The sequence below is a fragment of the Scomber scombrus genome, chromosome 7 (genome assembly GCF_963691925.1).
Source record: "Scomber scombrus chromosome 7, fScoSco1.1, whole genome shotgun sequence".
In the NCBI taxonomy this organism is placed as follows: domain Eukaryota; kingdom Metazoa; phylum Chordata; class Actinopteri; order Scombriformes; family Scombridae; genus Scomber; species Scomber scombrus.
This window is the reverse complement of record NC_084976.1, coordinates 28,644,970-28,658,943: the sequence shown is the minus strand read 5'-3', so window position 1 is coordinate 28,658,943 and position 13,974 is coordinate 28,644,970. Positions and strand designations below refer to the sequence as shown.

Sequence of the window (13,974 nt, the reverse complement as noted above, 5' to 3'; positions counted from 1 at the left end):
GACGGGGTCAGTCCTAGTCGTGACTCGAGGGTCGTGATCTTTGGCTGCGCTGTAGCTTTATGATGTGTGTAGAGAGCGAGGAGCGATGAGTGATGCTGATCCCTGATTGGTTAGAAAGACTCAGAAAGTGACAGCCCACTTGCCTGAGATATCACACACCTGCCAGTCTCTGTCTCTCACAAGTTCAGGGCTCTGGTGGGGGGGATCAACACATTTAAATTATGAGCCCCTCCCATGTATTACACATAGCAGACGAAGTAGGCTTATATAAGTTATTGAAGGTTAAAAGCCAACATTTGTTGCCAATGTTTTATTTGAGAGAGGCTGTAAAAACCTCCGAAAGAGCAATCGGACAATACAACTCCAGATGAATGATTAAAAAAAAAAAAAAATGGTATCATGTTAAAAAAACCCTCTACATTTAAACTCCAAATGTACAATGTCAGGCAACAACATTTTAGGGTAAATAATGTCAAAATGTAATATTAGGTTTTGCAGAAAAACCCTCACCTGATCAATCATGTCTGGCCAAAGTCCAACATTTATTAAAAGGCCAGTATCGGTGTGTCTGATATATCAGTCTAACATGAGTCCTGAGAGTCTAAGTGCACAAGTGTTGGGTTGTGAGTCAGCGCTCCCAGCCAGTATAAGAGCTGTTTGCATGAAGAGCAGGGATGAGACAAAGATTGTGCAGCTCTGGGACTGTCGACAACTCTGCCACTCAGAGGAGAAGCTGCAGCGAGGGCGAGTCCACACTCTGAAAACAGTCTGATGGTGGAGAGTGAGAAGCTGCAGCTGCTGCAGGTTAGACTCAGTTTGACATTTGGTATATTTAACAATCTGGATTACCGTAGCTGCATTTAAAAAAAAATATATAATAAATATATCTACTAACTTTTCTCATGAGCGCCGCTTATGTTTTTGGCTTTGAGTTGTCTGTGCAGCTGTGGCTAGTCATCTTTGTTGTGTGTACTGTAGAAGGTCTCTGGTGTATTTTTCGAAGAGGAAATACATAATTTAACTCACATACTTTCCTAGCACCTGTTTATTCAACTTGCAAGGCCAGACACTGGCAGAATAATGTAATTAAGTAACATTTCACAGTGCAATGTTTCACATTAGTGGGACTTCTTCTTACTCAGTCTTAGCATGAACGTCGTCATTGTAGCACATTTTTCAGCTTGAGATAAACACATATTGAATAATATAGGGAACACTTCATTATTATCATGTTTTTTTAAACCTGAATTGTGAAAAGTGGATGTTTAAAATCACCATACTTATATTTCCCCCTAAAATCCTACATATGAGAAAAATGTTCCTACTGTAGATCAAATGCATTAGTCAGTCTTTCAAACGCTGGCCAGTCCTAACTTCAGATAAGTGATTTCCTTATTCAGAATAATCTCCATTATTGCAATAATTAGAGCCGACTAGCCATCATGTTGTGAAATGTTGGATATAAGTTACATCATTTTGGAACAAAGTTCTTCTGTAAAAATATCACAGCCATCAATTAAAATAGTTATTTTAGAAGTTTTAGGAACAGAATACATATATTTAACTAAACTGACAAAAGTGAAAAGTTGTGCTTTTAGAGTCAGTATTCTAAATAAAGATAAAACAGATGTGCCCCTAGAGTAAAAGTTATAAATAAAGCTAAGTTTACTTATGTTGCCAGAAATCATAAATTTATGTTAGAGGGTTTTGCAATAATTACAGCATAAGACACCCTCAGTCCCAAGAATCTCCTTTTTACAGGTAAAAATAAAGACAGGTGACAGAAAGAACAAAATTAGGGCAAACACACATGTGGAGTATTTGCATTGCTTTCACTACACTTACTCTTTAATATATAACTTCATTGCTTTTTTATTTTTTTTCTATATCGCTCTCACCCTGTTGCTAGGCCTGTCTGCAGGCGGCATGCCTAAATCCAGATGCCTGCCCCAGGGGGCAATGCTCTCTCCTACTGAGGCCTCATCTGCCGTGTCTGGGGCAGTGCACATGAGACTGAGCTCTCTAATACTTTTTTTTTTTAAGGGGTGGGGGGCAGATCATATGTGAACACTTCCACTGGCGTTAAGTGCAGTTAATGGTACTTTTTCCAGTCTTTGGGAGGATAAAATGTCCCGAGTCAAAAGTGCGATGTATTCTTTGATAATCAGTTAAGTAGGGATTTTGTCTGTGGCACAGAGATGTAGGCCGGTTTTACCAGCTGCTAACATCTGTTTCACACTCAGACTCTGTGTGCCCAAAATGTGCAGTTTTTGTTGTGGTCTTCTGCATATCAAATGACAAGTAAAGAAAGCAACAGAAATAAACGATGGGACATATTCATGGTCAGGTTGTTTTCCTAGCTGAGGACTTTGGGGTTAGATCACTTCGTCTCAGATTTGGCATCTACTGCTACAAACCTGAATCAACAAATAGGAAAGCGGAAAAGGCTAGAAAAATGTTCTTTTCATTTAAGATCCATTGGTACTCTGGTCACTCCTCTTCAAGAGACAGCTGCTACAAAATGAATCATTTAAAACCCAGAGCAGGACAGCCTGTCTGGGTTTTAAATGAAAGTTGTATTTGTGCAGATTTTTAATCCATGTTGTTAAAACACAGTTAACAGTCGTTTTACTAGAAGCTGGGTCTTGACACTAAACAGATTGACTAATGGTATATTTATTTTCCTATTATGTGGTGGATAGGGACAAATACAAACTTAAGTGGAGTCGTTTATAGAGAACTAAGTGTTTGGGAATGCTGTCTTTGGTTTGGATGTTGAGTTAAATGTTGCCTTGAAGTCAATGTTTCTTTCATTTTGTTAAGACTTGTTTTTCTGTCTCTCTTCTCTGTCTAGGCCACTCTAAAGGGCATGCTATTGACTGAATCACATCAATACAGAGGACTTAACTCAAGTCTGATTCCAACTTGACTGCCACTGGTTATGAGAATCTGTACTCTGAGATTGAAAAGGTATGTCTTGACTAAATATGTCTTTTTACATAATTAACAACATAAATCCAATACAAACATACTTGGGATTTAACACTTTGTTCTGCATTTCTTTTAAAAAACATGAGTTGAAGCAATTGTATGAACACTGATATATCTGCATAAATTGTCATATTCATCAGAACTTATGTCTTTGTCTCTTCTCAGGCTGGGGGTAAGATGTTCGTGGAGTCTGTCGTTCGATGGGGGGCATGGAGCGTCCTTCTCCAGTTTGGATTGGGTGTATCTGCAGGAGGCTGTCCTCCATCCTGTGTGTGTCGACCTGAAGCTAAAGAAGTGATCTGCACTGCCAAACATTTAACCTCGGTGCCAGAGGGCTTTCCCAATGATGCCAGGCGTTTGGATTTATCCTACAATAAGATTAAGACCGTGGGTCGCCGCCAGTTCTCTGGCCTCCTGCAACTTCAAGAGTTGGACCTTAGTGATAATGTAATCTCCATGATTGAGGTGGAGGCTTTCCAGGGGCTACAGAATCTCAGGACGCTTCGGATTAAGAATAATCGACTCAAGATCATCCCGGTTGGGGTGTTTTCTGGCCTGTCTGGTTTGCGCTTTCTGGATTTGAGCCAGAATGAGATCCTGGTCTTTCTGGACTACACCTTTAAAGAAATGTCGAACCTGCAAGTGCTGGAAGCTGGGGAGAATGATTTAGTATTCATCTCCCAGCGGGCTTTTTATGGTCTGCAGAATTTACAAGAGCTTAACATAGACCGCAGCAATCTGACATCCATTCCCACAGAGGCGTTGTCTCAGCTCCAGAGTCTGACACGACTCTGCATGCTTCGCCTCACCATTTCTACTCTGCCCAACAACGCTTTCCGCCGGCTTCACCGTCTACGCACCCTTGTGATTGCAAACTGGCCAGCTTTAGACACTATGGCTAGTAACAGCCTGATTGGTCTGAATTTGACCTCGCTTGTTATCAGCAACTGCAACCTAAGTGTGGTTCCTTACTCAGCACTACGTCACCTAGTATATCTGCGCTTCCTGGACCTGTCCTACAACCCCATCACTGTTATCCAAGGTAACCTGCTAGGGGACCTTTTAAGACTTCAAGAATTACACCTAGCAGGGGGGAGCCTGCTACGAATAGAGCCGGGGGCCTTCAGGGGTCTGGCCTACTTTCGTATGCTCAATGTGACATCCAATCAGCTCACTACTTTGGAGGAGAGCGCCTTCCACTCAGTGGGGAACCTTCAGGTGTTGAGGTTAGATGGGAATCCCCTGGCATGTGATTGCCGCCTCCTCTGGGTGGTGCGTCGCAGATTACGCTTGAACTTTGATGGACACCAGCCCACTTGCTCGTCTCCTGATGTGGTAAGACAGCGTGAATTCAGAGACTTTTCGGAGAAGGAGCTCCCGAGGCTGTTCACCTGTCGCCATGCACGGATCATGGACCGCAGGCCGCAGGAAGTGAGAGTAGAGGAGGGCACTACAGTTGTCTTCTCCTGTAAGGCTGATGGGGATCCAATGCCATCCATCACCTGGATCTCATCTCATAAGAATGTGGTTTCTCCAACAGGACGAATCAGAGTCTTGCCCAATGGTACTCTAGAAGTGCGTTTTGCCCAGGTTCAGGACAGTGGCACGTATCAATGCCTGGCAGGCAACGCAGCTGGCAATGACAGCCTGACTGTCGGTCTGTACGTCAAGGGGCTTCCTCGCAATCGAACCATCCCCTTCTTCGCAGAGGAGGGCTGGGTTGAGCCTTCAAACGCCCAAGCTGTTAACTCCTCAGCTCAAATGGCCAAGCCGTACCCTTTTGACGCAAAGACACTGATTATTGCTACCACCATGGGCTTCCTGTCTTTCCTCAGCTCAGTGGCCATCTGCTTTGTCTTCATGTTCTTCTGGAGTCAGAGCAAAGGCCAGATCAAGCACACGGCAACTATTGACTTTGTCCCTCGGTCGTCCATGGGTGGAGGAGGAGGGGAAGGAGGTGATGGTGGCAGATTCACCATGAAACTTATTTAAAGCCAAGGAAAGAGTTGAAAGGAGTCTTCATACTGACTGTGAGTTCTACTGCACTATATGGACTCACAAGTGAGACACCGAAGGACAGAAAACTCTTTTCAAAAGCTCCTTAAGAGGGCAAATCAGAACCAGTTTGTTGGCTTTTGCTTGTCCTCTTCTAATTTTAGTGCCGAAAGTTAAATTTTCAGCACCCATTTTGCTGTGTTATTGAACTACTGAATATCTCATGATCCTGGAATAGAAAGATGCAGAACTGCCCGATGATTACTGTGCATTTGATTTAAACAAGTTGTACTTTCAATAAGCAAATGCTCGCTCCCTTAGCACAGGTCAAATTTTTTGTATGTAGCATGCAATTGTAAAATAGTTTGAGTTTTCACCGTTTTTTGGGAGTAACACATAAAGACAGTTTTAGTATTACACATTTATCAAAGGTTTTAGGGTTGTCACGACATATCAGGTGCTTGTATGCAACCCGTATTGTGAAAGCGTTCTCAGCTTTATGTCTTCACTTGCCAATACAAGCCAAGTAAACATTTGCCCTTTGATCCCTCGGGTTGCTATTTCTGCTTACCCACAGAGGTTCACCTCAAAGACTGTCAATTCAGCATTGCTTGTAAGACTTTAACATGTGAATATGTCACCATAAAGCTTTTGATACTTGCAATAAATATATGGAATAGACCAGACAAATGATTTCTGATTTTAAGTTGATGCTAACTTTATGTTTGCATTTTTGGATATTTCTAGAGTGTGTCAGTGTGTTTCAGGTATGCAGCGTTGGAGACATGCTTTGTGCCGGGTTACTGGATACTTTAAATGATCACATGACAGCGTAAAAGGACTCATAGCATACCATAATGTATATAGGAATGTACTCTATCCTTTACTATTTCATACTTTAACCTTTGTGTCGTCCTCCCGGGTCAAATTGCCCCCGTCTGTTTTGACTGCTCCTTCTTTCCTTTCTTCCTTCTGTCTGTCCTTCCTTCCTCCTTCTCTCTTTCTTTCCTTCCTTCCTTCCTTCTTTCCTTCCCTCCTTCCTTCCTTCCTTCCCTCCTTACCTTCTTCCCTACCTTCTTTCCTCTGTCCTTCTTTCCTTCCTTCCTCCCTCCTTTCCTTCCTTCCTTCCATCCTTCTTTCCTTTCCACCCTTCCTTCCTCCCTCTTTTCCTTCCTTCCTTCCTCCCTTCCTTCCTCCCTCCTTTCCTTCTTTCTTCCTCCCTTCCTTCCTCCCTCTTTTCCTTCCTTCCTTCCTTCCTTCCTTCGTTCCTTCCTTCCTTCCTTCCTTCCTTCCTTCCATCCTTCCATCTTTCCTTCCTTCCTTCCTTCCATCTTTCCTTCCTTCCGTTCTTCCTTCCATATTTCCTTCCTCCTTCCTTCCTTCCTTGACTCGAGGACAACAGGAGGGTTAAACACATTTGTCAGGTCCAGATTGAATCACTCTCTTTCTTTTATAACATTTTACCTATTATTTAATAACATTAGATGACTCCTTGTTCCATCAAAAGAAACAATTTCTCCTTTTTATATTCAAGAAACAAACTTTTTTTATTTTTTACCCACACAACACACTGAAAAAACATGTGCCTCAGTTTCATTCTCACCATCGACAGAGAGAATGATCACATGACCATCTTGTAAATATTTAGGTCAAGGACATTTGTGTGCGCTGGGTTTGTTCTTTCTTTCTTTTTTCTTTTCTTTTTTTGTTCTGTGGATTATTGTCACTCAAATACATCACTCTTGTGTTTAAACTGTAGATGCACTACGCACAAACAAATGCTTCATTATGGCTGGAAAAAGTTGTTCATAAGATATGTTCTTTTTTTTTTTCATGTTATGTTATTAAATGCCTACATTTCAGCCTGCCTTGTTCGTGTCACTTTGATTCGTTTTATGTAAAATATCCTGGAATGATATCAAAAAAGAAGCCAGATCCAATCATCTTAAAACCAATCTGTCTGTGGATCTTCATCTGAAATGATTCCATTGTTGGGAAATTGGCAAGAGAAGCACACATTTTCTTGCATAACCAAAGCACTTAATCTCTGTGCTATGAGTCCATTGTGAGGACTTTGCATTTCAATTTGAGACAAAAAAGTGGCCTTGTTGCCCCTTTGTAAGAAAACAAAGCTACAGCTGGCAGTTAGCCACAAAAATGTACATTTGCCTCTTTATTTTTTTTGAGTGAAGACGGAGGATTATGTGTGCAGAGGAATACCGTTGTGGCAGTCTTGTTTTCCCCTCAGAGCCACATTTTGAAATCTGAATCAATCTCTTTAGACATTTACTGGCATATTCCACCCCTTGCACCCCCCACCCCCCTTTGCACGTCCAACACTGTTAAAAACAGAGTATTGCATTTCAGAGTGATAAGCCAAACTAAACCAATGACTTAACCTCACGTCACCTTAGTACAGTTTAGAGACTTGCAGTGCTCAGAGTGGATTCACAGTGGACAGCAAATCATTTTGTCTATCTCATGCAGTTGCCTAGAATAACCCAGAAAAAAGAAAAAAAAACTGGATAATCACGTGTATGAGCAGAGATTTAAACCCTTTTGGATTACCTCTGCATGTCTCAATCTGTTATATAGGTCTGTCTGGCGGGTGCTATCCTGCTGCCCAGCCTGGCCTGTCATATTATCTATTTTAATACAACTATTTGCTCCCATTGGACAGTAAGCCAAAGGGTCAGATTAAAGTGGTGTTTATAAGCCACTCCTCCCCAATGACTGGTACGCACAAAGCATTATGGTCTTTTCAAATCTCTCTTTTCTTTTAGACTCTTCCTCTGTTTTAACCCTCCTGTTGTCCTCTGGTCAAGGAAGGAAGGAAGGAAAGAAAGGAGTAAGGATGGAGGGAGGAAGGAAGGATGGAAGGAAGGAAAGAAAGGAGGGAGGGAGGAAGGAAAGAAGGAAGGAAGGAAGGAAAGAAAGGAGTAAGGATGGAGGAAGGAAGGAAGGAAGGAAGGAAGGGAGGAAGGAAGGAAGGAAGGAAAGGAGTAAGGAAGGAAGGATGGAAGGAAGGAAAGAAAGGAGTAAGGAAGGAAGGAAGGGAGGAAGGAAGGAAGGAAGGAAGGAAGGAAGGAAGGAAGGAAGGAAGGAAAGGAGTAAGGAAGGAAGGATGGAAGGAAGGAAAGAAAGGAGTAAGGAGGGAGGAAGGAAGGAAGGAAATGAGTAAGGAGGGAGGGAGGAAGGAAGGAAGGAAGGAAGGAAAGAAAGGAGTAAGGATGGAGGGAGGAAGGAAGGAAGGAAAGGAGGAAGGAAGGAAGGAATGAAGGAAGGAAGGAAAGAAGGAAGGAGGGAAGGAAGGAAGGAAGGAAAGAAGTAAGGAGGAAGGAAGGAAGGAAGGAAGGAAGGAAAGAAAGAAGGAACAGTCAAAAGAGATGGGGTCAATTTGACCCGGGAGGACAACAGGAGGGTTAAAGGAAAGAAAGGATCACTTCTTTACGATATGAGACAAATTGAACTGTTGTAGGCATTTAGCTGATGCTGTTGACATGGGACTAGGCATCTATGATGAGATCATCTAAATAACAAGTAGCCAACAGCGAGGGCAGCAAATATGAATATTCCCGTAGCTGCTTAAGAGTGCTGGAATAAAAGAGTAATAACTAAAGCGCATGATTGCATTTTTCTTCTAGAGCGACTGGACCTCTCAGTCTTGGTGTTTTTGAAACAGGTCGAGTCAAGTCGATTTAATTTGTATAATACAGTATCACAAATCACATTTCCTTAGGGGACTTTTCAATCTGTAAAGCACATAAAATCCTCTATCCTTAGACCCCCATTTTGTATAATAAAAAACTCCCAAAAATACTCTAACAGGAAAATGATGGAGGAAAGCTCGGGATGAGCAACAGCGAAGGGATTCCTCTTTCAGGACAGATAGACGTGTGCGTGCGGAAGAGATTAAGATAACAACATGATAGTAAAACTGCATCAAAAACAGAATGACTAAATTATAAATGGACTGATAACACATATATGAAGAATCAACAAGTTAATTGGCTATGTAAAGAATGCTATTTAGTAGTTTAGTAGAAGGAAGGAAGGGAGGAAGGAAGAAAAGGAGGAAGGATGGAAGGAAGGAAGGAAAGAAAGGAAGGAAGGAAGGAAGGAAGGAAGGAAGGAAGGAAAGGAGGGAGGAAGGAAGGAAGGGAAGGAAAGGAGGGAGGAAGGAAGGGAGTAAAGGAAATAAGGAAGGAAGGGAGGATGGAAGGAAGGAAGGAAGGAAAGATGGAAGGATGGACGGAAGGAAGAAAGAAGGAAAGGAGGGAGGAAGGAAGGAAGGGAAGAAAGGAGGGAAGGAAGGGAGGAAAGGAAAAAAGGAAGGGAGGAAGGAAGGAAGGACGGAGGAAAGAAGGAAGGAAGGAAGGTAGGAGGGAGGAAGGAAAGAAGGAATGAACGAGGGAGTGAGGGAGAAAGGAAAAGAGGAAGGGTGGAAGGAAGGAAAGAAGGAAGGGAGGAAGGTAGGGGGAGAAAAGAAAGAGAGAAGGAGGGAGGGAGGAAAGAAGGAAAGGAAGGAAGGAAGGAAGGAAGGAAGGAAGGAAGGAAGGAAGGAAGGAAGGAAGGAAGGAAGGAAGGAAGGAAGGAAGGAAGGAAGGAAAGAAGGAACAGTCAAAACAGACGGGGTCAATTTGACCTAGGAGGACGACACAAAGGTTAAGAATATGTCACAGTTATAAAATATCAACTGTAATGCAAAGCTGCCGTCAGGTATCTAGAGCTCAATCCATCCTCAAGAAATCACCTTTATCATTATTTTCACAATGACATTGAAGTACACAAGCTTTAGATTTCTAGTATTTTGCTCTTTAAAATTACTCAATGAACTCTGATAGCAGCCTTCAGTGTCTCAACCACAGTGTTACCTTGTTCTGGCTCAGCTGGAGTTAACCCAGACTGGACGTAGGCGGTCGGTTCAGCTTTTCACTGAGGATAAGAGCACTGATGAGAGATCCTTCAAAAGATGAGAGGAGGAGAGTTTTCAAGTTGAATTACTGCAACAAATGTAAAGGCATGAAGCTATATCATTAACATGTGTTCAAGAAACTCGTAATATTTGGGGGTGATTTCTAAGGGCGATAACAAATATTCCAGTTTATCACAAAAAGAGGGGTTTATTTATGGTTATTGATTTGGCAATGCTCGCTCTGAAGTTTGTTTCTGCCTTAACCTTCGTGTCGTCCTCCCGGGTCAAATTGACAGTGTCTGTTTTGACTGTTCCTTCTTTCCTCCCTTCTTTCCTTCCGTCTGTCCTTCCTCCCTCCTTCTCTCTTTCTTTCCTTCCTCTCTCTTTCCTCCCTTCTTTCTTTCCTCCTCCATCCACCTTTCTTCCTTCCTTCCTTCTGTCCGTCCTTCCTCCCTCCCTCCTTCTTTCCTTATTTCCTTCTTTCCTTCCTTCCTTCCTTCCTTCCTTCCTTCCTTCCTTCCTTCCTTCCTTCTTCCTCCCTTCCTCCCTCTTTCTCTCTTTCTTTCCTCCCCCTACCTTCCTCCCTTCCTTCTTTCCTCTGTCCTTCTTTCCTTCCTTCCTCACTCCCTCCTACCTTCCTTCCTTCCTCCCTTCCTTTCATTCCTCCCTTCCTTCTTTCCTTTCCTCCCTTCCTTCCTCCTTCCTATCCTTTCTTCCTTCCCTCCTTCCTTCCTCCCTACTTTCCTTCCCTCCTTCCTTCCTCCCTTCCTCCCTCCTTCTCTCTTTCTTTCCTCCCCCTACCTTCCTCCCTTCCTTCTTTCCTCTGTCCTTCCTTCCTCCCTCCCTCCTACCTTCCTTCCTTCCTCCCTCCTTTCCTTCCTCCCTTCCTTCCTTTCATTCCTCTCTTCCTTCTTTCCTTCCTCCCTCCTATCCTTTCTTCCTTCCCTCCTTCCTTCCTCCCTCCTTTCCTTCCTTCCTTCTTCCTCCCTTCCTCCCTCCTTCTCTCTTTCTTTCCTCCCCCTACCTTCCTCCCTTCCTTCTTTCCTCTGTCCTTCTTTCCTTCCTTCCTCCCTCCCTCCTACCTTCCTTCCTTCCTCCCTCCTTTCCTTCCTCCCTTCCTTCCTTTCATTCCTCCCTTCCTTCTTTCCTTCCTCCCTTCCTTCCTCCCTCCTATCCTTTCTTCCTTCCCTCCTTCCTTCCTCCCTCCTTTCCTTCCTTCCTTCTTCCTCCCTTCCTCCCTCTTTCTCTCTTTCTTTCCTCCCCCTACCTTCCTCCCTTCCTTCTTTCCTCTGTCCTTCTTTCCTTCCTTCCTTCCTCCCTCCCTCCTACCTTCCTTCCTTCCTCCCTCCTTTCCTTCCTTCCCTCCTTCCTTCCCTCCTTCCTTCCCTCTTTCCTTCCTCCCCCCTTTCCTTCCTTCCTCCCTTCCTTGACTCGAGGACAACAGGAGGGTTAGGGTTAGACAATAAAATAGCTGTTACCTGGGAAAATGTACCTAATGGAGACTTTACGAAAATTAGTTAATGGACATTTAAGCTTAAGAGCCTCTTCAGTTTACTCTGTTCCCAAAGACGAAGAATGAACATTAATGAACAGCAATATTATTCATCCTGTGGGGAAAACTAAGGACTGTATATTAAATTCATCCTTCCAATCCATCGAGTGGAGTTTATTATATATTAGAGATAATTAAACAGGGACTAAAGTGTTGGATGGACTGAGTGTAAAATAAGGTTTTGGTTATAGCTACAGTCTGAAGATAAGATAACTAAACTTAAAACAAGTTGGAATAATTGCATATTTCTAGTGTAACCCTGCGGTCCACATACTTACGTTAGTTTCAAAACCACAAATTAACGCTGCTTTTTCTTTGTGGGATTCATCACATGTACGAAGCACATACCAATTTGCATCAATTATTTCTAAGTGTTTTCTAACCAGATTGCAGTCAGTAATTATCATCTTGTGATGCCTTCGCTTGATTGGGTTTGGACAAAAAGGCAAAAGTGTGTGTGATTGGTTACAATTAGAAAAAGTGGCTGCCTTTATCTGCACACACACACACACACACACACACACACACACACACACACACACACACACACACACACACACACACACTCTAAATACACATGCACACAAGTTCAACAGTTTTCCATGATGCTACATTATGTTTTTTAATTTGATTTCTATCTTAAGATGTTTTTGTCCTATTTGTGTTTTTGCAGCTATAATTAACTAACTAATTAAATTGTGTCAGTTATGAGATGATTATTATCTGCCTCAACTTTCTTTTCTAGGTTAAGGAGCACAAACAGATGTGTTTATCACTCTATCATACTTTATTATTATATCACTTAAGTTTAGCTTTATCGCTTATTTATCCCACAGACTGGACCTTTAAGAAGTATAACCAAATATATGACCAGAAAATAGGTGTTATCAGTTTTTTGTCGTGCATGCTCGGGATTTAGGAGAAAATTGGTCTGACGCATAAAATAAGCAAACTCATCCATTTTGTGATAATGGTGCTTGTCATGCTGTTGTGTCATCCATGCAATCCACTTTTCAGGCTTATTTTCTTGTCAGCTCTGGATGGAAAACACAATGATTGAATGCTGTGCTATCTTATTTAATGAAGTCATCTCCTTCTCCTTCTCCTGATATAACATTAAAAGGCAAAAACAGACCAGGCGAGTTCCCTTAAATAAATAAACCTTCTACCACAGACAGCTAATCAGAGCTGTAAGCTGCTGGAGGAGACGGGAGAAACCCTGTCGCAGTGATTTAAGAGGCAAAATCATTATCTTTGAGTGGTGAAGAAGAGATTGAAAATACTGCTTTTGCTGCCATCTAGTGGTGGAAAATGTGACAACCAATTTACTGCATAATACAAAACAATACAAAGCAGACAGCGCTGTTAAATGTTTAACAGACTTGAAACTATAAACCAACAGAGGTCAGATATAGTTCAGCTCTATCATCAGCATTTAGGATTAAAACTGATGTGAACCCAGTAATAGTAGCAAGTAGAAACAGAGGAAGAGACCATGCACACTATGCAAAAACATTAAAAAAAAATACTCAGCTATATGGGTTAAATATCATCTGACTGACCCTCTACATTCAAATTAGCCTTACAAGTATTTATCTCTCATGATAAAACACTTAGCTGGCTGCCAACCACTGATTTAAGCCCCTGTGTCACACATGTGGTTATAGGCCTTTGAGGACAAAAATTGACCCAGAAAACAACGTAACTTAATCTCTTTTTAAAACCTTCATAACGTTCATGATTCAGGTTAAATGTGTGCAGTGGAATTAGTGGGTTTAATGAGTAAAATGACTCAATTTGAATGCTTTTACAGATGTGATTGAAGGGTTTAATCCCTGTCTGAATTCATAGGAGTTCACTTAAGGGGCATCCTTAATAGACGGACAATTAAGGTGTTTCAAAAGTGGTTGACATTTACCATATCTGTGCCTACGAAGGCCCCACCTGTGTATGTTGTGTGCTGTTTTCTGAACGTGAGAAACACAGAAATACCTCTCCTCCATTTTCCAGAATTGCCTCATGCTAATTTTGCCCCGCTAGAAGCTTACTCTTCCCAAATTTCACATAGAAACCCCTGATGGTGCTTCAGAGTGTGACTAACAGAAAACAATTTCCTGAAAATGTAAGCCTCAGTTTAGCTGCTTCCACTAAAAGACATTCACCATTTAGAGTGGTCCCATTTTTCAAATTTGAGTCAATTAACTTCACAAAGCACAGCAGAGCCAAACTGCTGATTCATTCCTATTCAGGCACTCAGACACTATTGACACATATTGATTAGACATTACAGTAGCAGCAGTTGCTGAGGCAATATCATTATTGGCTGTTGGTGTGAAAGCCGTGTGCATAAACAGAAAATTGCCCTATATGTCCTACAGGCTCTTATATCATCTTAAATTCACAGTGAAATCTGAATTTTGTGTGAACCTGCAAATACACAATGACGCTTAATTGCTTAGAAAGTTGTTTTTTTTGTCTTACTCCAATATAACAGTGTTAAAAAGACACATATGAAATATTT

General features: G+C 42.0%; 1 protein-coding gene across 1 annotated transcript; it reads left to right on the top strand.

The window, feature by feature from the left end:
- Window positions 1-690: 690 nt before the first annotated feature.
- Window positions 691-4,983, top strand: lingo4b (leucine rich repeat and Ig domain containing 4b). The gene is made up of 3 exons (XM_062423350.1): window positions 691-804; window positions 2,855-2,970; window positions 3,157-4,983. The coding sequence occupies exon 3, from the start codon at window positions 3,169-3,171 to the stop codon at window positions 4,981-4,983; it is 1,815 nt and encodes a 604-aa protein (XP_062279334.1). The 5' UTR covers window positions 691-804; window positions 2,855-2,970; window positions 3,157-3,168.
- The last annotated feature ends 8,991 nt before the right edge of the window (window positions 4,984-13,974 follow it).

Coding starts and splice junctions, on each gene's coding strand:
- lingo4b (XM_062423350.1), top strand. CDS start 3,169: ATGTTCGTGGAGTCTGTCGTTCGATGGGGGGCATGGAGCGTCCTTCTC.